The sequence below is a fragment of the Ornithorhynchus anatinus genome, chromosome 9 (assembly GCF_004115215.2).
Source record: "Ornithorhynchus anatinus isolate Pmale09 chromosome 9, mOrnAna1.pri.v4, whole genome shotgun sequence".
In the NCBI taxonomy this organism is placed as follows: domain Eukaryota; kingdom Metazoa; phylum Chordata; class Mammalia; order Monotremata; family Ornithorhynchidae; genus Ornithorhynchus; species Ornithorhynchus anatinus.
The window spans coordinates 22,272,646-22,296,330 of record NC_041736.1 but is presented as its reverse complement, the minus strand read 5'-3'; the positions used below and the strand labels follow the sequence as shown (position 1 = coordinate 22,296,330).

General features: G+C 46.8%; 1 protein-coding gene across 2 annotated transcripts in view; it reads right to left on the bottom strand.

Annotated features, from left to right (window-relative positions):
• UBE2E3 (ubiquitin conjugating enzyme E2 E3) overlaps positions 1 to 21,659 on the bottom strand; it is a 74,710-nt gene extending 53,051 nt beyond the window's left edge. The window contains exons 1-3 of one of the 2 annotated variants that reach the window (XM_029072553.2): positions 21,571 to 21,659; positions 20,157 to 20,375; positions 18,235 to 18,285 (exon numbers count right to left, since the gene is read on the bottom strand). In XM_029072553.2, coding sequence (XP_028928386.1) covers positions 18,235 to 18,285; positions 20,157 to 20,350 — 245 coding nt within the window. In that variant the 5' untranslated portion in view covers positions 20,351 to 20,375; positions 21,571 to 21,659. Of the gene's footprint in view, positions 1 to 18,234; positions 18,286 to 20,156; positions 20,376 to 20,839; positions 21,042 to 21,570 lie in introns of those variants that run through there. The other variant, XM_029072554.2, reaches the window with a different exon arrangement.
• Positions 21,660 to 23,685: the final 2,026 nt, after the last annotated feature.

Sequence of the window (23,685 nt, the reverse complement as noted above, 5' to 3'; positions counted from 1 at the left end):
TATTAACTGCTCGTGGGACAGAGAGATGTTCTTGCTCAGTAGGTGTATCTCAAACTCTCTCAGTTGGTTTTGGAGAGACACAGGCAGCAGGATACACATGCATGAAGCAGCTCAGACTTTCTTCAAAAGAACCCAACAACAAAATAAAAATACAAAACCCCAAAGCATCACAGAGAGAGGAAAGATCAGATTCCCTCCAGGGCAGGGAATGGGTTTTCTAAATCCCACTGTATTCTCTCAAGCATACAATGCAGTGCTTCATGCATAGCAGCTGTCCAATAAATACTAGCCATTGATTCCAGCCATCTATTCCTGCAGCCAGTCTGACCTTCCAGAGCCCAATGATCAATCAGTCCATCGTATTTACTGAGCCCTTACTGTGTGCAGAGCACTGTACTTAGTGCTTGGGAAAGTATAATACAACAATAAACGGCGACATTCCCTGCCCACAACGAGCTCCCAGTCTCGAGTGGGGGTGCCAGTCATCACGGCAAATAAATAAAGTCATAGATATGTACATAGGTGCTTTGGGGCTGTGGGTGGGGGGGGAGAACAAAGGAATAAATAAAATCATTAAATCAGTAAATCCATCATTTATTGAGTACTTTCTATGAACTCGGGTTGATACAACATAAGCAGAAGCTCATTGTGGGCAGGGAATGTATTTATCAACTTTGATGAATTGGAGTCTCCCAAAACAACCCAGGCCTTAAGTCCCGCGTACATATTTGCTGTTTGATCAAAATGCAAGATGTTGCCTTTCAGTGTGATTGGCAATTTCACTTTGAGTTAAAATGGAAACCAAACGAGCACAGACAGAATGCGAACAGCAGCCTGAATTTTTACCCAACTTCCAAAGATGACGGAGCAGAAACAGAGTTTGGTTAACCCCATCCACACTGTAAAACGTGTTTGCAAAATAATGAACTCTTTCACGTCTATTTTTATCCTCTCACAAAATACAAAGTTCCCATTAAAAATCGAGAATTCAATCAAGAGAATCAAAGTTCTTTTTAAAATAAGAACTATCTGCTCACCCTCATATTGCCCATTTTTTGTTGAAGAACCCTTCCCTTCCCTAATGCCATATCACACATCTGGAAGTGTATGGGAGAAATCTTTTCTTTCTTCAGTGGGATCTCTTAAGAGGGAATGGAAACCTAAAATGTAGCCTCCTTTAAAACTGTCACAACTGAATGCCCTTGAAATGCACTGACCCCAATCCTCTGTTTGCCTAACCAAGCCAAAAAAAGAGAATTTATCTTGTAGTAACTGTCCCACACATCATGATGTCACACTAAATTACAGATGTCTCCATCTGGAATTTTACAATACATAAATTGAGAAATCTATTGTAAACCATGGACACCTGGGAAATATAACCCTAATCTGTGGTTAACTCTTGGGTGTCCTTGAAAACAATGGATGCTCAACTTGACCTACTACAAGCAAATATTCACACTACGACCCCATTCATTTTTTAAAAAGTGAGGAAGATTTTATGAGTCAAAAACCACTGCAGCCCTCAGGAAGGGAACATAGAATGTTTACAAAAAGTCAAGGTTGTGTAAGGTAAATATAGAAGGATCCTGATGGCTTATAAATAAAATAAAATGAAATTGAATTCACGTTTCCCCTGGGACTTTCACTCAAACCAGAAAAAATGTGGAACTTTCCTTTCAAAAAGCAATTTTCAAACTGAAGATGCTTTTATTTTTCCCCGAGGCAAAGTGAAAGCTAAACAGAATGACAGAGTGTATTTGCTCTGGGACAGTGAAATTGCAAAGAAATTTCAGAATGGCATTAATGATACATGTGATCAAAACTCCTCAGCCGAAAGCAGGATAGCCTGGAACTGCGGTGCTGAAGCACCCAAATTTCCTGGAGTTCAAAGTGAGACAAGGGATGAGGCTGACCCTTTCACAGAATATCGTCGACGAGCGGAATTGGGGGAAAGGGTGAAGAAGCAGCGTGGCCTAGTGGAAACAACCCGGTTCTGGGAGTCGGAGGACCTGCGTTCTAATCCCGGATCCGCCAATTGCCTGATCTGCGACCTTGGGCAAGTCACTTAGTTTCTCTGTGCCTCGGTGACTTCATCTGTAAAATGGGGATTCAATACCTGTCCTCCCTCCTACTTAGACTGTACGGAACCTGGACTCTAGCCAACGTGATTACCTTATAGGTGAGCCAGTGCTTAGTACAGTGCTTGGCACATAATAAGAGCTTAGCAAATACCATAAGAGGCAAGCAAAGGGCACGAAAGGGAGACAGAGAGAGAGAAGAGGGAAGTGGAAACCAACATGTAATACACTCCTAAATTATCCCCACCCTCCCACCCAGCCAAGTACACACTGCTAACCCAGCAGGTCACGGTCTCTCCTATGTAGACTACCTACCCGCTAGTCAGTGAATTGTATTTGAGTGCTTACTACGTGCAGACACTGTACTAAGCGCTTGGGAGAGTACAGTGTAACAATATAACAGACGCATTCCCTGCCCACTATGAGCTCAGTCTATAGGACACGCTAATAGTCTTACTCGGAGCCGACTTAGTGAGTCCATGTGGGACAGGGACTATGTAAAACCTGAATATCTTGTACCTACCCCAGCACTTAGCGTAGTCCTTGGCATCAAGTAAAGGCTTAACGAATGCTATTGTTGATGTTACTATTACTATTATTATTATCACTGATATGAAATGGCCGGTCACATTAAGGAAACAAATCCAGAAACCACTGTTCTTAAACCTCCCGAAAGGCTTACTAATAACAAAAAGGCTGGGTCAGGTGCCCAGAAACGGAAATATTCAAATAATTGAACACATGACTCTCATCATTGCTTCCAGATTCCTCCAGAACAACTAATGCTTTTCATTCACTCATTCAATCATATTTATTGAGTGTTTACTGCGTGCAGGGCATTGTACTAAGTACTTGGGAGAGTTCAATATAATAACAGACACACATCCCCTGCCCATAATGAGCTTCTAATCTAGAGGGTGAGACAAACATTAATGTGACTAAATTGAGGCTGAGAGGGGGTGATGAATGAAGGGAGCACGTCGGGGCGATGCAGAAGGGAGAGGGAGAAGAAGAAAAGAGGGCTTAGTCAGGGAATGTTTCTTGGAGGAGATGTGTCCTCAAAAAGGCTTTGAACGGAGGGGAGAGTAACTGCCTGTTGGCTTTGAGGAGGGAGGGCATTCTAAGCCAGAGGTAGGATGTGGGTGAGAGGGAGGCTGTGAGAAAGACGAGATGGAGGTACAGTGAGAAGGTTAGCACTAGAGGAGTGAAGTGTGCGGGCTGGGTTGTAGTAGGAGAGTAATGAGATGAGGTAGGAGGGGGGCAAAGCGATCATTATCCCTCTGGCAGCGATGAGTGTTGGAAGCAGCAGATGACTACTGGGCACTGTTATAAGACCTAAAGAGGGGAAAAAGTCGAAAGCACGGCCTCGAGGAAAGCACATGGGCCTGGGAGTCAGATGACTTGGGTTCTAATCGCGGCTCCGTCATCTGTCTCCTGTGTGACCCTGGGCAAATCACTCCACCTCCCTGGCCCTCAGTTCCCTCATCTGTAAAATGGGGATTAAGACTGTGAGCTCTGTGTGGGTCAGGGACTGTGTCCAACCTGATTACCCCGTACTTATCCGGGTGCTTAGCACAGTGCCTGGTACATAGAAAACGCTAAACAAATACCATTAAAAAAAAGCACGGGAGTTCGGAGTTCCAGGTTCTGATTCCAGCTCTGTTAAGGGCCTGCTGCGCAACATCGGGAACATCACTTAAACTCTCTGGGCCTCAGTTTCCTCAAATGTAAAACGGGAAAAAAACGTCGGCTCTCCCTCCCTCTTCGATTGAGGGGTTCCACGTCAGGACTGGGAGTATGTTCAATATTGTTATCTTGGACCTACTCCAGTGCTTAGTGCAGTGCTTTAGCCCACATAATTAATGCCATTATTACTGGACAACACAGCAACTTTAATAATGTCCCCAACCTCAACTCCAACTTTCATTTTATTTCTAAATCACACAAGGCTCTGAAATGATTTTCCCTACTCTAAAATGAACCACGCAGGCCTGCCCTGACTTTCAGACTGTAATATACATATCTTTCGATTATACCTTATAAGTTATCTGTTCACATTAATGTCTGCCTCCCCGACTAGACTGTAAGCTCACTGTTATATTGTACTCTGTCCAGTGCTTAGTACAATGTTCTGCACACCGTAAGGGCTCAGTAAATAACACTGATGATTATTAGGGCTGTTTTATAGTGCGTTTTAAAGAGAACTAAACCACACACTAAAATCTGAGAACTACTAGAGAATTACAAATCTGGAAATAAAAGGCTTAGGCAAGGTACGTGTGAGAACAACCTATGAGGAGTTATAAATCTGGAAATAAAGGCTTCCTACAGTAGGCAGGAGGAATAATAACAATAATTTTAAGTGCTTATTTTGTGCCACGTACTCTACTGAGCGCTGGCGTAGATACAAGATAATCAGGTCTCACATGGGGCATACAGTCTAAATAAGTATTTAATCCCCATTCTGCAGATGAGGGAACTGAAGCACAGAGAAGGTAAGTGACTTGCCCAAGGTCACACGGCAGGCAAGTGACAAGCCAAGATTAATAATAATAACAATAATAATAATAATAATGTTGGTATTTGTTAAGCGCTTACTATGTGCAGAGCACTGTTCTAAGCGCTGGGGTAGACACAGGGGAATCAGGTTGTCCCATGTGGGGCTCACAGTCTTACTCTCCATTTTACAGATGAGGGAACTGAGGCACAGAGAAGTTAAGTGACTTGCCCACGGTCACACAGCTGAAAAGTGGCGGAGCTGGGATTCGAACTCATGACCTCGGACTCCGAAGCCCATGCTCTTTCCACTGAGCCATGCTGCTTCTTAACACTGTTGGTATTTGTTAAGCGCTTACTATGTGCAGAGCACTGTTCTAAGTGCTGGGGTAGATTCAGGATAATCAGGCTGTCCCACATGAGGCTCACAGTCTTAATCCCCATTTTACAGATGAGGATTAGAACTCAGCTCCTCCGACGGCCAGTCCCACAAATATATAAATATTGCTGGGGGAACAACAGGAAAAAAGGGTTATTCGACCATGCATCGAAAGATCAGGAGATCAGGACAACGAAAGGATGTCTTGCTCTAAACTCCCGCTAATGTACAGCAACAACACAAACAGGAGCATCAGGGAGAAGCAGCGAGGCTTAGCGGAAAGAGCCCGGGCTTGGGAGTCAGAGGTCGTGGGTTCTAATCCCAGCTCCACCACATGTCAGCTGTGTGACTTTGGGCAAGTCATTTAACTTCTCTGTGCCTCAGTTACCTCATCTGTAAAATGGAGAGTAAAACTGTGAGCCCCACATGGGACAACCTGATTACCTTGCGTCGCCCCCAGCGCTTAGAAGAGTGCTTGGCACATAGTAAGAGCTTAACAGATATCATTATTTATTATTATTTATTATTTAATTTGAGCCCTGGACTCTAACTTATATCTGCGGAAAATAACACACACATCTGGCTTCAACACGGTAATAATGATTAAGTAAATTACTCAGCTAACGTTTTACACAATACACAAAGGATCCCAGGAGAGGGGGCAAAAATTGGAGGTTGTAATGAAATCAACTGAAAAACCTAGTTTCATTCCATGAGTGGGGGGGAAAGGGCATTCAATCAAGGAATCCGTGATCACCGTCTATAAAAAGACTTCACATTAAGCAAATAAAAATAATTAGTCACTGCACGTGAGCCCAAGGAACAATGATTTTGAGATAAGGACAGAAAAATCTCGGTTAGTCATCAGGGAATATTCTTAACCAAACAGGGAATAAGGGGATAAAACAAGCAAAGACTGGGCTACCGTCAATTACCACCTCTGCCAAAGAATCAGTGAGAATAATCCACATTATCTGACCGGTGAAATCTTTCTTGCCCTCTTATCTACAGCAATTCCATTCAATTAATTGGAAGCGCCACTTTATTTCATCCCAACATCCCCAAGGTTGAGCTTGAACTGGCAGCCAGTTTAAAAGAACTGGTCATTGTCAATGAACTTTGAAATACTCCATCGCGTTTTTTTGTATGTTTTTTGATATTGCTTAAGCAATTAGTATACGCCAGGTGCTGTACTAAGCGCTGGGGTAGATACAAGCCAGTCAGGTTTGGTACAGTCCATGCCCCGCATGGGGCTCACAATCTTAATCCCCATTTTTCAGATGAGATACCTGAGGCCCAGAAAAATGAAGTGACTTGTCCAAGGTCACACACCAGACAAGTGGTGGAGCCAGAATTAGAACCCAGGTCCTTCTGACTCCCAGGCCCGTGCTCTAGCCACTAAACCATGCCGATTGCTCCTTTATGCTCCACGAGCCAAGATTATTCATTCATTCAATCATATTTATTAAGCACTTACTGTGTGCACAGCACTGTACTAAGCATTTGGGAAAGTACCATACAATAAGCAGCGACAATCCCTGCCCCCAACAACTTCACAGTCTACACTGACCAATCATGAAATAATAATAATAATCATACTGATAATTGTGGTATTTGTGAAGTGTTTACTAAGGGCCAGACACTGTACTAGCGCTGGGGTGGATAAAAGCAAATTGGGATGTACACAGTCCCCTTTCCCCTATGGGGCTCAGGGTCTTCATCTCCATTTAACCTGAGGCCCAGAGAAGTGAAATGACTCGGCTAAAGGCCCCACAGCAGACAAGTGGCAGAGACAGGATTAGAGAACCCAGGCCCACGCTCTATCCACTAGACCACACAATTGGGAAGAAGTCATTCCGGCCACAATCCCTAGGAGAAAGAAAAGTGCCGGTACAGAAGAGGGGGATGATTTTGCAGAGATGGGAGGCCTAGCCCGGGCTGATAAACTAGCCACGGTCAGTGAGCAGTGACCCACTATAGCAGGTGGCCAGGGCAGTCCCTGACTGAGGCTCAGCTTCTAGACTGAAGCATTCGCACGCATACACACATATCCTATAACAAGGCAATGCCCTCTGACACACGTGGGGTAGAGGAACCAAAGCAAACTTTGCTTTGGAGTGAGACGCAAGAAACGTGCCCCAAATAGACACCGAGAAGACAAATATCAACCTCAGCTGACTCTAAGACCACAGAATACCTCCGGAGATCCGGTCCACACTTTGCTCTGCTGCTGCCTGGATCGCTTTTCTAAAATGCTTTGCTCACATCTCCTCTAGACTGTAAGCTCACTGTGGGTAGGGGATTTGTCTACCAACTCAGTTGAATGAACTCTCCCAGGCACTTAGAACAGTGCTCTGCACACAGTGAAGGCTCCATAAATATCATTAATATGATCTCCCCATTACTCCAACGTCTGCAGGGGTTACCCTGTTTTCCTTATTATTAATAATAACAATTGCAATTGTGTTATTTGTGCACTGCTTATTATGTGCCAAGCAATGTAGATAAAAGATAGTCAGGCCCACAATCTAAGTGTGTGGAAAAACATGTCCCGAGCCCCCATTTAACAGATGGGGAAACTAAAGTGCCGAGAAATTAAGTGACTTTCCCAAGGCTCTAATCCCATTCCTTCTACTTGCCAGCTGTCTGACCTTCGATAAATCACTTAACTTCTCTGGGCCTTGGTTACCTCATCTCTAAATGGGTGGAGAAGCGGAGATGGGAGGTGATGAGTGGGGTTGTCACCTTCTGGTGGCCAGGCTCGAAGAAGACAGAGCAAAGATGGGAATGTGAACCAGCCCGACTGATGATTAGATCAATGAAAGGGGAGCTTTCAATAAACAAAGACAGAACAGCCAATTTGAATCAAGAACCTTCAAAATTAGGGTTCACCTTCCACTAGTATAAGAGAAAGTCACAATTAAGTTACCAGCAGAAAGCCTTGAGCCAACTGAATGTCTGACTCTTCAATCAATTAATTCACGGTATTTATTGAGCACTTACTATTTGCAGAGCACCGCATTACGCGCTTGGGCGAGTACAAGTGCTCAGCACAGTCCTCTGTACACAGTAAGTGCTCAGTAAATGGAAATGAATGAATGAATGACTCTGGAAGAGGAACATGACAACAGCAAAGTGACGGTTTATTTGAAATCTATAAACACAAGCATTCTCTATCCACTGATTCATTTATATGTATTTACCTCCATCAATCAATCATAGTTACTGAGCATTTACTATGTGCAGAGCACTGTACTGAGTTCTTGGGAGAGTACAATATGACACGTTCCCTGCCCACAACAAGCCCTCCATACTTTGTAAAATTCTTTATAACTATTTTCATATTCATGGGAAAAAAAAGTCTTCGAGGAATGATACTATGGTACTCTCTTCTTCTGGGCTGACTTTGGTGGAAAAAAAGAAAAGAAAAATGAAAAAGAAAGTTTAGGTTTAATTTTAGGGCGAGTTTTCCTGTGTTTTTCCCAAGCAGTGCGTTTACTTTAAATTTAAAAGAAAAAGTGAAAGCTTTGTTAGGCAAATCTGATCACACATGTAAGGCTGCCTGATGATTAATACTGCGCTTTAAGTGATAATTTCCATTTCAAGGGAATATTTATATTGGAGAATGCCGAGAACAAACCACTACAGCTGATGAATATGTACTTACCGAACATTAGAATTCTGCTGAATAGCAGCATTACTATTTCAGGATTTTACAGAACAGCAAACTAAGAAAACAGGAATTTTGATATGAGACCTAACAGTACACTCTCCAAAGTCAGGCCATTAACTTCATTCAGTGGTATTTACTGAGCACTTTCTGGGTGCAGATCACATTATACTAAGCGCTTGGGAGAGTACAATGCAACAGAGTTGGTAGGCATGTTCACCGTCCAAGGGGAGTTTACAGTCTAGCGGGGAAGACGGACACTGAAGTGAATTATAGATATGTACGTAAGTGTTGTGGGGCTGAGGGTTGGGTTAATAAAGGGTGAAGATCCAGGTGCATAGGTGATGCGGAAGGGAGAGGGAAGAGGGGAAATGAAAGCTTAGTCGGGGAAGGCCCCTTGGAGGAGGTATACTTTTAGTAAGGCTTTGAAGGTGGCGAGAGCGGTCGTCTGTCATACGAAGAGGGAAGGCGTCACGGCAGTGAGATTCAGATAACTTCCCTAATGATGGCGATGTGAATGGGTGCTGTAAGGTGCAGCAAATTATAAAAACTATAACTTAGCTCACACAACAAAACTGACCACTTGGTAAAAACCACATAGCAGCGTGGCCGAGTGGAAAGAGCACGGGCCTGGGAATAATTGGATTTGGGGTCTAATCCCAGCTCTGCCACTTGCCTGCTGTGTGACCTAGGGCAAGTCACTTCACTTCTCTGGGCCTAAGTAACCACATCTGTAAAATGGGGATTAAGACTGTGAGCCCTATGTGGGACAGAGACTATGTCCCAACTGATTAGCTTGTATCCGCCCAGTACCTAGTACAGTGTCCGGCACCGAAAAAGCGCTTAAGTACCACAAAAAAAAGTTGTCCTTAAGCAATTATTTGGCTTATTATAACTAGTACCTCATATAAGATTTGATAGCAGAGGACATCAAAAATAACCCAAACTTAGGGCAGCAAGACTTTTTTGTCAAATAAGGAATGAAAACGTGTAAGACAGCCAATCCCAGACACAAAATGTTTACACAGAAAAAGCTCAAAATAAACAACTCCTGAACAGCCCCTAAAGTAAACCTGCTTAGAAACAAAATAACGCTTTGGCTCTCACTTCCCAGAGGGGTCCGTTCAGAAAAATACCTTCGGAGGTTTGCCCTTGTACTCTGACGTGAGTACAAATAGATGGCGAGGCAGGTGCTGAAATGAGAATGTTATCCTAAAGCAGAAGAATTGTGTGGCTGCAAAGGATCAAAATTCAACTACTAGCTTAGCCTTTGAGGGGCAATTCAGGAAGAGAACAAATTTCCCCCATCTCCAATGACACATGCCCATTCCATGTGCTGCCACTCTGAGTTAACAGTTGTGGCATTTGTGAAGCGCTTACCATGTGCCAGGCGCTAAGAACTGGAGTAGATACAAGATAATAGGGTAGGACAAAGTCCCTGTCCCACACAGCGCTCACAGTTTTAATCCCCATTTTACAGATGAGGGAATTAAGGCACAGAAAAGTGAAGTGACCTGCCCAAGGTCACACAGCAGACGAGCGGCAGAGCCGGGACTAGAACCCAGGTCCGTCTGACTCCCAGACTCGTGCTCTATCCCCTAGGCCATGCTGAATGGCTGGGAAACGGCAGTCTGCTTGCTTGCACGGCCCCCTCCGCAAAACCACGCGCTCTTCGTAAAGGTTCTGCCACCGCTCCCTAACTGTGTCCCGAATGCCCCTGAAAGATTCTGGTTAGTCCTACCCCAAAGCTTTAACCACGTCTTTCCGGTCGCATCCACCCGCTCTACACACTGGAAAGAAAGGGTCAAGAGGGGAGGATGGATGCAAGTTACAGACAGATGCCATCCTCCCTCACCAATGAATCAATCAGTGGTATTTATTCATTCATTCAATAGTATTTACTGAGCGCTTACTATGTGCAGACCACTGTACTAAGCACTTGGAATGTACAAATCGGTAACAGATAGAGACAGTCCTCGCCCTTTGACGGGCTTACATTTATGGAGTGCTTACTGTGTGACGAGCACCGTGCTCCTTGGAAGAGTCCAATACAAAAGAGTTGTGAGACATGATCCTGCCCTCAAGGAGGTTGCAATCTAGTGGGGGAGATGGACAGTAAAATACATTACAGGCAGGGGAAGCTGCCAACAGTCTACTAGCATTTTCTATGTTCATTCATTCAATCGTATTTATGGAGCGTTTACCGTGTGCAGAGCACTGTACTAAGCGCTTGGGAGAGCACAATACAACAATAAACATTCACATTCCCACAACGAACTTTGAGTCAGTCTAGAGTGGGGGAGATAGACATCAATACAAATAAATAAAATTACAGATAAGGACAGTAGTGCTGTGGGGATGGGAGCGGGGAAGAGCAAAGGATGCAAATAAGGGTGATGCAAAAGGGAGTGGAAGATGAGGAAAAGTGGGGCTTAGTCTGGGAAGGCCTCTTGGAGGAGATGGGCGTTCACTAAAGCTTTGAAGCCTGGGAGAGAAATTGTCTGTCGGATTGGAGGAGGGAGGGCGTCTCAGGCCAGAGGCAGGACGTGGCTAGGGGTCGGAGACGAGACAGGCGAGATGGAGGCACACTGAGAAGATTAGCACTAGAGGAACGAAGCGTGTGGGCTGGGTTGTAGACGGAGCGAAGCGAAGTGAGGTAGAAGGGGACCAGGTGGTGGGGTGTTTTAAAGACAGTGGTGAGGAGTTTTTGTTTGATGCGGAGGTGGACGAGCAACCACTGGGGTAGACACAAGTTAATCAGGTTGGACACGGTCCGTGTCCCACATGGGGCTCACAGTCTAAGTAGGAGGGAGTAAGATTTAACCCCCATTTTACAGATGAGAGAACTGTGGCACAGAAGTGAAGTGACTTGCCCACGGTCACACAGCAGACAAGTGGCAGAGCCGGGATTAGAACCCTGGCCCTCTGACCCCCCACCCCCGTGCTCTTTCCACTAGGGCACACTGCTTCTCTAAGCAAATCACTAGGATCTCGGAAGCAAATTCATCTTAGACCCCCTCCACCCCGCAAAATTTTTACAGAGAGAAATGAGAAACAGTACAAAAGCAAAATGAAATATGTATCCTCCCAAAGGGGCTTCTGTGCTTTGAAAATAGTTATCAAAACCATACACATTTCTTTTGAAAAAATATCAAATTGGAACACAAAAGGGAAGTAAAAATGTAGAATTCTCGAGAGAATCCTTGTTTACATCAGATAGATATATAACCTGTTAGCTTCACTTCGGACACTGGCAGCTCAAATAACGATTCCAATCTGATGAGAAAAGTTCGTTTGAATTACTTCACGGAGTGTTTCATTTGGGTCCTCTAAGGGAAAATTAACAGTATTTGAAGCCATCTGTTTAATGTCTTTCAACTTAACGCAGCAATAAATTGATACTCTGAACAAAATTTACGCTGTCAAACGACTAGCAGTCACTGTACACTGGGGTCACAATCTGTAAAAACCGGACAGAGTGTTATATCGAAAGGGTGAGGTTAGGTTTGAGGCCTCTCTAGACCTCACTTGTACCTTCACAACCCAAGAGACCACGTGAAGCAGCAGCTAATTTTCCTAAACCCCAATCGACCAAGCTCGCCCCAGGCTTCAGGAAGTTCAACAGAGTCCATCTGTGCCCAGTTAGCCTCGACTCAGCGATGACTGTGAAAATTGTGGTATCTGTTAAGTGTTTACTATGTGCCAGGCACTGTACTAAGTGTTAAGGTAGATGCAAGCTAATCAGGTTGGACACAGTCCCTGTCCCACATGGGGTTCACAGTCTTGATCCCCATTTTCAGTTGAGAGAAAGTGAGGCACAGAAAGTTAAATGTGCTGTATGGCCTCGGGCAGATCGCTTCACTTCTCTAGGCCTCAGTTACCTCATCTGTAAATGGGGATGAAGGCCGTGAGCCCCATGTGGGACGCGGACTGTGTCCAGCCTGGTTAGCGTGTGTCTACCCAGGGCTTAGTACAGTGACTGGCCCAACAGTAAGCGTTTAACAAATTAAAAAAAAGGAAGACGGAAAAAACGGTGTCTAGCCCAAGGTCACCCCGCAGATAAGTGGCAGAGCTGGAATAAGAATCCAGGTCCTCTGACACCGAGGGCCGTGCTCTTTCCACTAGAAAACGCTGTTAAAACAGAGGAGAAGAGCGTGCAGGCTGGGTTGTTATGGTAGGGGAGCATGCTTAGGGTAGAGAAGCAGCGTGGCTCAGTGGAAAGAGCACGGGCTTTGAAGTCAGAGGTCATGGGTTCAAATCCCTGCTCGGCCACATGTCAGCTGTGTGACTTTGGGCAAGTCACTTAACTTCTCGGTGCCTCAGTTACCTCATCTGTCAAATGGGGACTAAGATTGTGAGCCCCACGTGGGACAACCTGATTCCCCTGTGTCTACCCCAGCGCTTAGAACAGTGCTCGGCACATAGTAAGCGCTTAACAAATACCAACATTATTATTAACAGCAGGGAGGACTGGCTGAATCCCTTAAAACCGACAGCAAGGAGTTTCCGCTCGATGCGGAAACTAGACCGTCGGCTCATCTCTAGACTGCAAGCTCGTTATGAACGGAGAACGTGTCCGCTAATTCTGTCGTATTATCCTCTCCCAAGCGCTCAGTACAGCGCTCTGCACATAGGAGCATTTGATAAATGCCACTGATTGATGGATGCAGTTCGGGAACGCAGAATTCTCCTCAAATGCTGAGAGTCCTGAAATCCCATCCAAGCCCACTTGAGAGTCCTTGAAGAGCTTAGTACAGTGCTCTGCACCCAATAAGCACTCAATAAATACGACTGAACCAAAGTGAACTTGGAACCACAGCTGAACAGACCTCGCATATGATTCTAACAAGTCGCCTGAACCCCGGCACAATGCAAACCACTGCAATCCCCCACTCCCGGTAGACTTTCCTAGAATTTCCATCAACCTACTAAGGATAATGAATGCAAACTGATCGAAACACGAAGGTAATGTAATTCTGAAACACTCCCAGACAAAGCATGGTAAAAAAAAATTTTAGAACAGCTGAATAGATATGGATCCTGGCAGGAAGTCCTTGGGTAAGGGATGAGAGGTCTGTATTTAAAATGATCTAGATACAATTTATTGTGAGAAAGATCTCTACGGGCTTCTCGGCGTATAAAACACGATGTATTTCGGTCAGTCGAGTGTGATTAGTGGGATAACTATCCTTCCAAATATTTTTCAATTCTTAATGAAATATTTGTTAAGCGCTTACTATGTGCCAATCACTGTACTAAGCGCTGGGGTAGGTACAAGATAATCAGGTTGGACAAAGTCCATGTCCCAAGTGGGGCTCACAGACTTAATCCCCATTTTACAGATGAGGTAGCACAGAGATGCAAAGTGATTCGCCTAAGGTCATACGGCAGACAAGTGGTGGAGGAGGAATTACAACCCAGATCCCGCCGATTCCCCGGTCCAAGCTCTAACCACGGCACCATTCTGCTTCTCCATGCTACATTACCGTCCCCTTTCACTGTCTTTCCACCGACAGCCCAAATTTTCATTAAGCCCTTACTATGTGCCTACTACCTCTAGTGATCTCTTGGGAGTCAGAGATCATGGGTTCGAATCCCAGCTCTGCCACTTGTCAGCTGTGTGACTGTGGGCAAGTCACTTAACTTCTCTGGGCCTCAGTTCCCTCATCTGTAAAAGGAGGATGAAGACTGTGAGCCTCACCTGGGACAACCTGATTACGCTGTATCTACCCCAACCCTTAGAACAGTGCTCTGCACATAGTAAGCGCTTAACAAATACCAACATTATTATTATTATTATTATTAATAAACGGACCGAGTCAGGGCGACGCAGAAGAGAGTGGGAGAAGAGCAAGGAGGGCTTAGACAGGGAAGGCCTCTTGGAGGAGATATGCCTTCAAGAATAACTCCGCAATGTGTCTTGGGAGAGGGGGAAAGTAATTGTCGGATTTGAAGAGGGAGGGCGTTCCAGGCCAGAGGCAGGACGTGGGCGAGAGGTCAGTGACAGGACAGAAGAGAGAGAGGTACAGTGAGACGATGCATTAGAAGAGCGAAGTTTGGGGGCTTGGTTGTAGTAGGACAATAGCGCGGTGAGGTAGGAGGGGCAAGGTGATTGAGAGCTTTAAAGCCGACGGAAAGGAGTTTCTGTTTGATATGGAGGTGGATGGGCCAACCACTAGAGGTTCTGGAGGAGTGGGGAATCGTGGCCTGAACATTTTTGTGGACAAATGATCCAGACAGCAGGGTGAAGTATGGACTGGAGTGGGGAGAGACTTGAAGTTGAGAGGACAGCAAGGAGGCCGATACAGTAATCAAGGTGGAATGTGATACGATAAGGCGGGACACTGATCATCTCTAGAATCCGACAGACCGAGTTCATTGGAGCCCAAACGCAATTAATACCGTGGTATGTATTAGTAATCTGATTCAAAATTTGATAACTTAAGAACAGACTGATTGGTTAAAACATTACAGTCCTGAGTTACTCGGGGCTGTGCGACGGTGGATCGTCAGATAACTCTGGCTGAAACAATTTAGGGGTGGAAAGAAGAAAGTTAAGAGCCATTTCCAGGTGTTCTAACACTGTGAACCAGGAGAAATATACCTCAACTCGATTCTCCATCCTGCACAGGGGGAGGAGGTAAGAAACCCCTGCCCCGTCTCAGGAGGGTTACCTCTGAAAAATTTAGAGGGGATGTTTCTACCTCTGTAAAGTAAGGGTTCACACCTGTCATAATCCCACATCCTCCCTCTGGTCTCCAGACCAGGACTCCCCCCTCCACATTGTGAAAGTCTTCTGAAAATCACCTCTCCCTCAAGAGGCCTCCCCCAATTACACCCTCTTTTCCCCTACTCTGCATCACCTCTGCACTTGGATCTGTACTCTTTTAGCATTTGATATCCACCCACCTTCCGCTTCACAGCACTTATATGGGGATCCGTAATTTTTTTTAATAATACTGTCTGTCTCCCCACTCTAGACTGTAAGCTCCTTGTGGGCAGGGACCGTGTCTCCCAACTCTGTTGTACTATTCACGTTTAGTAAGGTGCCCTGCACACAATAAGCGCTCAATAAATATCCTTGACTGACCGATCCTGGAGCAGGGGCTCCCCTGCGTCCACATCATTTCTTTGAGCTGGTCAATCATATTTATTGAACACTTACGGTGGGCAGAACACCGTCCTAAGCACTTGAGAGAGTACACTGTAACAATTTAACAGCAGCACTCTCTGCCCAAAACAAGCTTATAGTCTAGAGGAAGAGACAGACATTAACAAATAACATATATTCTATCCAAAGTCAATCAATACGGGGTTGGAGTTGGGGGGAAAAAAACTCTCATTCTGCTGGAGATAGATGCTGAAAATCTTGTAAGCCCACACAAAGTCTGCCACAATGTTATGCTTCCGAAGGACAAAAAGTACTGCAAAGTTACACCTGCCAACCATGCATACGTGCTTCAAATTGACAGAACTCTCACTGACAATTTAATATTTTGCACAAAAGTAAAACAGTGAAACTTCAGGGTTATGAAACTTTGCCCAATATTGAAAACTCTCCATTCAGAAGCTCCAGCAAGAATGTGAACAGGAGTGAAAATACTTTCCCTCTCATACTTGGTTATTCAGACAATATCAGGAGGTACTGAATCCCGGGAGACAACAAAGTATTTCACATAGTATAATTTCCCCCCATAAGAGACCCCCATTCTTAGTGTCACCAAGAGGTGAATTTATTAAAAGAAAAGCAAAATACAATAGACTCATTTCACGTGCTCTACGTCAGTGAAGGGAAAACTTTCTTAGACACCTGATCAAGTCTCTGATCTACCCTGTACCTCCGACTCCAGAGGATAGGCAACCTGCTCTGTTCTTCAGCCATGAACACAATTCCTTTCGCTGGAGTGCAATCAAAAGCAAAATAGGCACATCATCTTTGCCACCAAGATCTATCCTTTAAGAGAAAACCCACAGAAACGTCTACTAAAGCTTTGCATTTCATAAAAAGATTCAGACCCATTCTTATATAATAAACCTTACTGTGGTTTTAGACATGCTCTCTGGATTAAATCGGAGGACAGGAAATTTAATAACTTAGACGACAACCAGTTACACTGCTCAGAAAAATGGGGTTAATTTACGATACTGCATCCAACTCTAGAAGCATGTGCTGGTGCCATGCTCGAAACACACACGAAACGCTGACGTGAACAGGTTTACACACCCTTAGTCCAGAACCAACAGGATTCTCAAAAGGCCCGAAACCAATTCTGGAAAGATGAACCCATCTGAGTAGTTTGAAAAGCTCATTTGAAATATCGGCTACAATTCTCGCTTAGTGGGAAATATCACAGTACACTTGAAACATCAATTACTCCTTACAAAGCTAAAATTTAATTTGCTCAACCCTACACGGGTGAAGTCGATTGAAGATACACCCAGTTGCGAGGGTAGAAAAGGGAATAGCTTTAACCTGCCTTTTGAAACTTGACCACAATGCTACTTCCTCTAATTTACACACTAAGTACACTTTCCCTTGGTGATCTAATTTTTGAGGAGGGAGGAGGAGGTATTCAGAGGTAAGTTAGCAACCGATCCCAATTATCTGAAGAGGCAGCGCATGTGTTTGACACCTCTAAAATGGAATTATTCCATATGGTCTGAGCTACAGGTTTCAGCGGGTAAACAAGCATCAACATATCAACAGAGTAAACGATTCAAACACATCATTGTCAAACTAGAAAAACTGCTAAAGACAAACCCTCTTAAGTGTAAACACAGACAGGGAGACAATTGTACAAAGGGGATATCCAAGGGTGAGCAATTCTAGAAACCAAAACAAATAATTAAGCTAGAGTACGCAATTCCAGCAAAACATGAAAAGCAAGAAAACAGTTCTCAGCAAGCTGGGCTTGAAAGAGCTGGGTTCTAGACGAGCATCTCACAATTGAATGTTCTTAATCATCCCTGAAATGAAGCTTTCCCACTGTCAAATACTGCACAATTTCCTATTTTCAGTACACATAATTTCAGTCAACAAAAAACCCCTCAGATAATTGGTAATTTTCTTAAAATCCAAATAAACCCCACAATACACTCTCCTCAGTCAACCGCTAAATCTATCGGCTTGTCACATACAATTGTCTTTAGAACACACGGTGTAACACTACGAGTCGGAAAAGCTTGTGCTTTCTCCTTCACCAGGATAAAAAGTAACTCAACTCCATAGTCATCTCGAAAGATCGGTTCAGATTTCATACCTGCATTAACTCTCAAGCAGTTTGATAGCACTTAGAAGTTTTGGGCTGCGCCAATTCACTTTCAGAGAGGTGGGTGCCCTGTTCCCTCTGTCCAGAACAAGAGTGCACAAAACTGGACTCCGCTGGATAGAGAAACCAACAAAATCCTCTATCACGACCGCACGATCCATTCCATCGCATAGGTTCCCCTGCAGCTCAGTTTACCTCAGACCACTTTGGTTTCATAGTAAACCAGCTGGCCAAAAAAAAAAAAGGAAAAAGAAACTGCTCGCCTTTTCTGCTGAGCAAACATCCAGCCCCATTACTGAGCTCTCAACCCTGTCCCCAATTTAAAAAGCAGCTACATACCTGCAGTTAGGAGGAGGATCAAGGGTTATTTCAGCTAGTTCCTTCTGAATTCTGTTGGTGGAATGAGAAGAGACGCAAAGCATGAGATGGTCTATAGAATAAATCAGGGAATTACACTGCCCTCTACCTCCACGCAGTTAAATGCAAGATTGGCTTTGCCTTCAGTAATGCTTAACATGGCTGCTTCCTCTTTTGTTCTGAGCCATAACACAAATCCCATAACTGAAACTTTGCAGCTTTTCTCCTAACTTGCCCTTGCACGTCAAAAGGGCATTTACGGCGGCTCGGGAAAGTCACCTCTCCCGAGCACCCAGCGAGCTGAGGAAATCCCATTTCAGCAGCCTTTTGACCAGGAAAGTTCTCTTTGCAAGCTTATATGCAAATGAGACGAGGAAGGAGGGGAGACCCTGGAACGTTTGACAGTGACTTTAAACCTCTTTTATGGGGGCGGAACGAACAGGCGACTGTCCCAGCGACAAGACACACTTTTGACGGGATCTGATGTCCCTGGGTACTTTTTCAAGTTAAAAAACGAAACTCCACACACACCATTATGTCACTGGGACAGTCCTAAAGGAGTTTGACTCCTGCTCACTTCGCTCCATCTGCCCTCCTCAGTCATGTGTATTTTCCCTAAGTGTGTCACGTGAAACTTTAAATTCGGAGACATTTGGCTTTTAAAGTTTTCCTTTTGGGTTTTATTAACCACATCAGGCCTCGGAGAATAAACGTCCTCGGAACATTAGGCTGGTTTAATGCTACCTCTTCCATTAGAACTTGGGCGAGTCGCTTTAACTTTTCCGCGCCCGAATTTCCTCATCTGTGAAATGGAGATCTGATCCTACTCGGATCGGGACGTAGAGAGCGCTTAACGAGTACCATTTAAAACAAAACAACAGACCGCAACGCAATCCTTTCATTTGAGCGGCACGTTTTAACGATCCCAGGTACTACCCAAATTTAAAAAGTGAGAACCCGATGAAGAAAATGATTCGAAGGGCCTTTCAAAACTCCGGGCGGGCTCCTTGAGATGGCTACTCAACGAGCACGACGACGCTACCGTCATCGAATTTCAATACCGTCTAAGGTACGTGCATGTTTGGGTAGCGGTCCTTGGCTTTTCCATAACGTAACTTCCATTGGGGCACTTGGTAAGTAATTTTTCTGTTCTTCGAAAGTCACACATCTATCAAGCGGGAGAAAACCACATGTCCCTCAGCGTACTCTACGAAACACAACTGAACACGCAAAGGAAGCGGAGATGCTCACAACGGACACGGATGTGACAAAGTGTCCTTTGAACTGTTCCTCTTCAGGTTGGAAGTAACTTATGGAAGGAAGCAACTTCTCAATGGGAGGGAAAAGCAGGACGAGGAGGATTGGCTTTAACCGTAAGCCAACGATCAAAGCTTCTCTCTCGTCAGGATAGGGCTACGATGATCGTTTTTTGCAGAGCTCAAAAGTCGGGTTTGATATCAGGTGGGGTCATTCCACAAGGGTCTCTGGAGCTTTGGATAATTAAGGGTTACCGCCAATCTCCATAACGACTTATCACCCTGAGGATGAACAGAAATCAGAAGTGCCGCCAGGTAAACGCCCCCAAACCTTCCACCGTGGGGGCAAGCGAATGATCTTCCGCAAGCTCATCTTAAAGAAAGAAATCCGGGAACGACACGCTTCCAATCCACCTCTGCACAAGGACCACCCCGCTCAAGCTCACCCTCGACTTAAGTTTTCCGGGCAGGAGTCGTGGGTTTTAAAGCACGACGACCGATCTGACCGGGCACGAGCGCGGCGGGTCAACTTAAAAAGCAACGTCCTCGTGAATCTCTCAAACCCGTACAAGGCAAAGGATCAGATCTACCGAAAACACTCTCTATAACGGTGTTCCGCTACCGTTCCCTCGAACGTATCATCGTTACCTTTTAGCGCTAGTGGACAACTTAGCGGTGGTTTTGCTGGAGAGTTTGGTGTTTTTCTTCTGCTGGGTTGCAGAAGGCTTTCTTTCTTCTTGTTCTTCGGGTTCGGGTACTCCCGGGTCCCTCTGATCTGCATCTGAACTACCACTGCTGGTGCTTGGACTCTCATCGTCTGACCTCTGTCTATCACTGGACATCTTGGAAAAGTTCTTCCTCGGGACACTTCGAGGGGAGAGAGGAGAGAAAGAAAGTTATGGCCGAAGAACCACCCGCCTGTGCCACGCTCCCTTCTCCGGGAGACTTCGAATATCGGAGCCAATTCCCATTTAATGCCAGATCCGTCTTCCCTGCGAGGTCACTGGGGGGGTGAGCGCCAGAATTCCAACACCGGGCCATCTACGGGGCTGCCGAAGTTGGAAAACCCACTCGCATTTTTCCTGCCCTTGGACAATTGATAGATTGTCTACTTTCTTCGAAGGCGTGAGGCGGATCTGCCAGGAATCTCGGTCGATGAGCATTAATAACATATGACACATTGTAAATAACAGACCTCGCCGAAAACGTTAAAAAGTCACTAATACCCTCTAAATATTTACACTCGCAGAGCAGTTACATCGATCAGGGCTACCAGATCCCCTTCCTGGGAAAGAGGGGAGGGGAGGAAAATAGCAGGTCCTGCTCATTACCTCTGGGCCGCCTTAAAGTGACAATTCTCTCCTCGCCTTTGAGCTTTCCAGCCCTGTACTTTTAAAATGCAACTCCCATGCAGCCTTAGTCATTTGCACGATCAGCAGCAGAGATCCATTCGGCTACCAGGGCGCTGCTCTCCAGCAAAAAGCCAAATTCCAACTGCACCTCCTTGATCAGTTTGGATATCACAGACCGACATCTTGACCCACCCCCCCCCCCCCCCCAAAAAAAATAAAAGGAACAAAGCCCAAATAGACCGTGCAACCACCAGATTAAAAAAAAAAAAAGGGAGCCAGCCGAGGCTTGGAGTCGGAAATTGCAGCAAGGGCTGGGGAAGCGGCGGCGCTGAAAATGCAGTTGGGGGGGGGGGGGTATTTTTTTTTCCAGCCCCCTTTGTGGGGAGGGACGGGGCGAGGGTTTGTTATGGTAGGAGGCAGCGCTCCAATATCAGCATGGTGTGTGTGCACCAAGTGATGCGTGAAGTCAGTCCTGGCTCCTGGAGACCGTCAGGCGAGCGCTGCAAACAAGAACAAAGCTCCCCGAGCCCCCTCCCCACCCCCTCCTACCCCACCGACCAACCCCAGCTCGCCCCGGCGGCTGCTGCAGCTCTTGCAGCTCTTGCAGCCGCTGCTGCTCCTGCAGCTGAGCTCCTGCAAGAGCGGCAGCTGCAAAGCGACCTCCCCCCCCCCCGCCCCCCGCGCCGATCCAGCTTTTATTTTTTTTTTACCTTCGCCGCCGTCCTGTCCCGCTTCCACGCCGCTAAGATGTGGGGGAGGGAATGAAAAAAAATCCTTCCTTAAGGAAATGGAAGCAGCCCCGGGGGGGGGGGGGAAGGGGGGGGAAAGGGGGGGTGGGAAGGGAGGAAAAAAAAAAAAAAAAAAAGCACCAGAGGAGGCTCTGGCCGGGGAGCGTGGAACGGTGCAAGTCGGAGGGGGTTGTGCAGTTCCGCGCTCTGGCCGGAGGGTGGCGCCGCGGGGCGAGTTGGAGGGAGGGGGGGGGCGCGCGCGACGGGCGCGCGCCGCGTCCGCCGCCCGAGCCGAGGGGTCCGAGCGAGCCGGCGGGGGGGGGGGGGGGAGGGAGGTGCGCGCGCAGCCGGCCCAAGCCCGGCTCGCTCCCGGAGCGGGGCGCGCGCCCTCCCCTCCCCCCCCCTTGGGGGGCGCACGTGCCCGCCCCCGCGCGCCAAGGACAAAGGGAGGCGAGGCCCATGGCCGCCCCCAAGCCTCCCTGCCCTTCTCCTCTTGGTCAGGGACAGAGCCCGGCGGCCCCCGAGGGCCCAGGACCGGCCCCCTGCCAGGCCCCGGATGTGGCCCAGTGGTCAGAGCCAGGGCCTGCTTCCCCCCCCCCCCCACCCTCCATCACCAGTCCGCCCCAGCTCACCCTGGCAAAGTCCCTTCCCTCCCCTGAAGCCCCTGCCCTCAGTGCGAAAATGGGGATTTCGAGTGGGAGCCCCCGTGCGGGACAAATCTCATTTGCTCGTAGCCGCCCCACCGCTTAGGGCAGGGTTTGGCACGGAGTAAGCACTGAAACACCAGAGTTGCACTCCTCTGGGCCTCCGAGACCTCATCTGGAAAATGGGATTTCGAGTGGGAAACCCCATGCGGGACAGGGATTGGGTCCGATCCGATTTGCTTGTAGCCACCTCACCGCTTAGGGCAGTGTCTGGCACGGAGTAAGCACTTAAACACCACAGTTGCACCCCTCTGGGCCTCCGTGACCTCATCTGGAAAATGGGATTTCGAGTGGGAGCCCCATGCGGGACAGGGATTGGGTCCGATCCGATTTGCTTGTACCCACCCCACCGCTTAGGGCAGTGTCTGGCACGGAGTAAGCACTTAAACACCACAGTTGCACCCCTCTGGGCCTCCGTGACCTCATCTAGAAAATGGGATTTCGAGTGGGAGCCCCATGCGGGACAGGGATTGGGTCCGATCTGATTTGCTTGTAGCCACCCCACCGCTTAGGGCAGTGTCTGGCACGGAGTAAGCACTTAAACACCACAGTTGCACCCCTCTGGGCCTCCGTGACCTCATCTGGAAAATGGGATTTCGAGTGGGAGCCCCATGCGGGACAGGGATTGGGTCCGATCCGATTTGCTTGTACCCACCCCACCGCTTAGGGCAGTGTCTGGCACGGAGTAAGCACTTAAACACCACAGTTGCACCCCTCTGGGCCTCTGACCTCATCTGGAAAATGGGATTTAGAGTGGGAGCCCCATGCGGGACAGGGATTGGGTCCGATCTGATTTGCTTGTACCCACCCCATCGCTTAGGGCAGGGTCTGGCACGTAGTGAGCACTTAAATACCACTCGTCTGGGCCTCTGACCTCATCTGGAAAATGGGGATTTAGAGTGGGAGCCCCATGCGGGACAGGGATTGGGTCCAATCTGATTTGCTTGTAGGCACCCCACTGCTTAGTGCAGCGCCTGGCACATAGTAAGCACTTAAATACCACACTAGCACTCCTCTGGGCCACTGACCTCATCTGGAAAATGGGCATGAAGACTGAGCCCCATGCGGGACAGGGATTGGGTCCGATCCGATTTGCTTGTACCCACCCCACTGCTTAGTACAGTGCCTGGCACATAATAAACACTTAACAAATACCACAATATGACTCCTCTGGGCCTCAATGACCTCATCTGGCAAATGGGCATGAAGGCCGTGAGCCCCATGTGGAACAGAGACTGTCCAACCAGATTTGCTTGTATCCACCCCCCCACTGCTTAGTACAGCACCTGGCACATAGTAAGCACTTGGCCGATACCACAGGACCACTCTTCTGGGCCTCAGTGACCCTGTCTGGCAAATGGGGATTAAGGCCGTCAGCCCCATGCGGAACAGG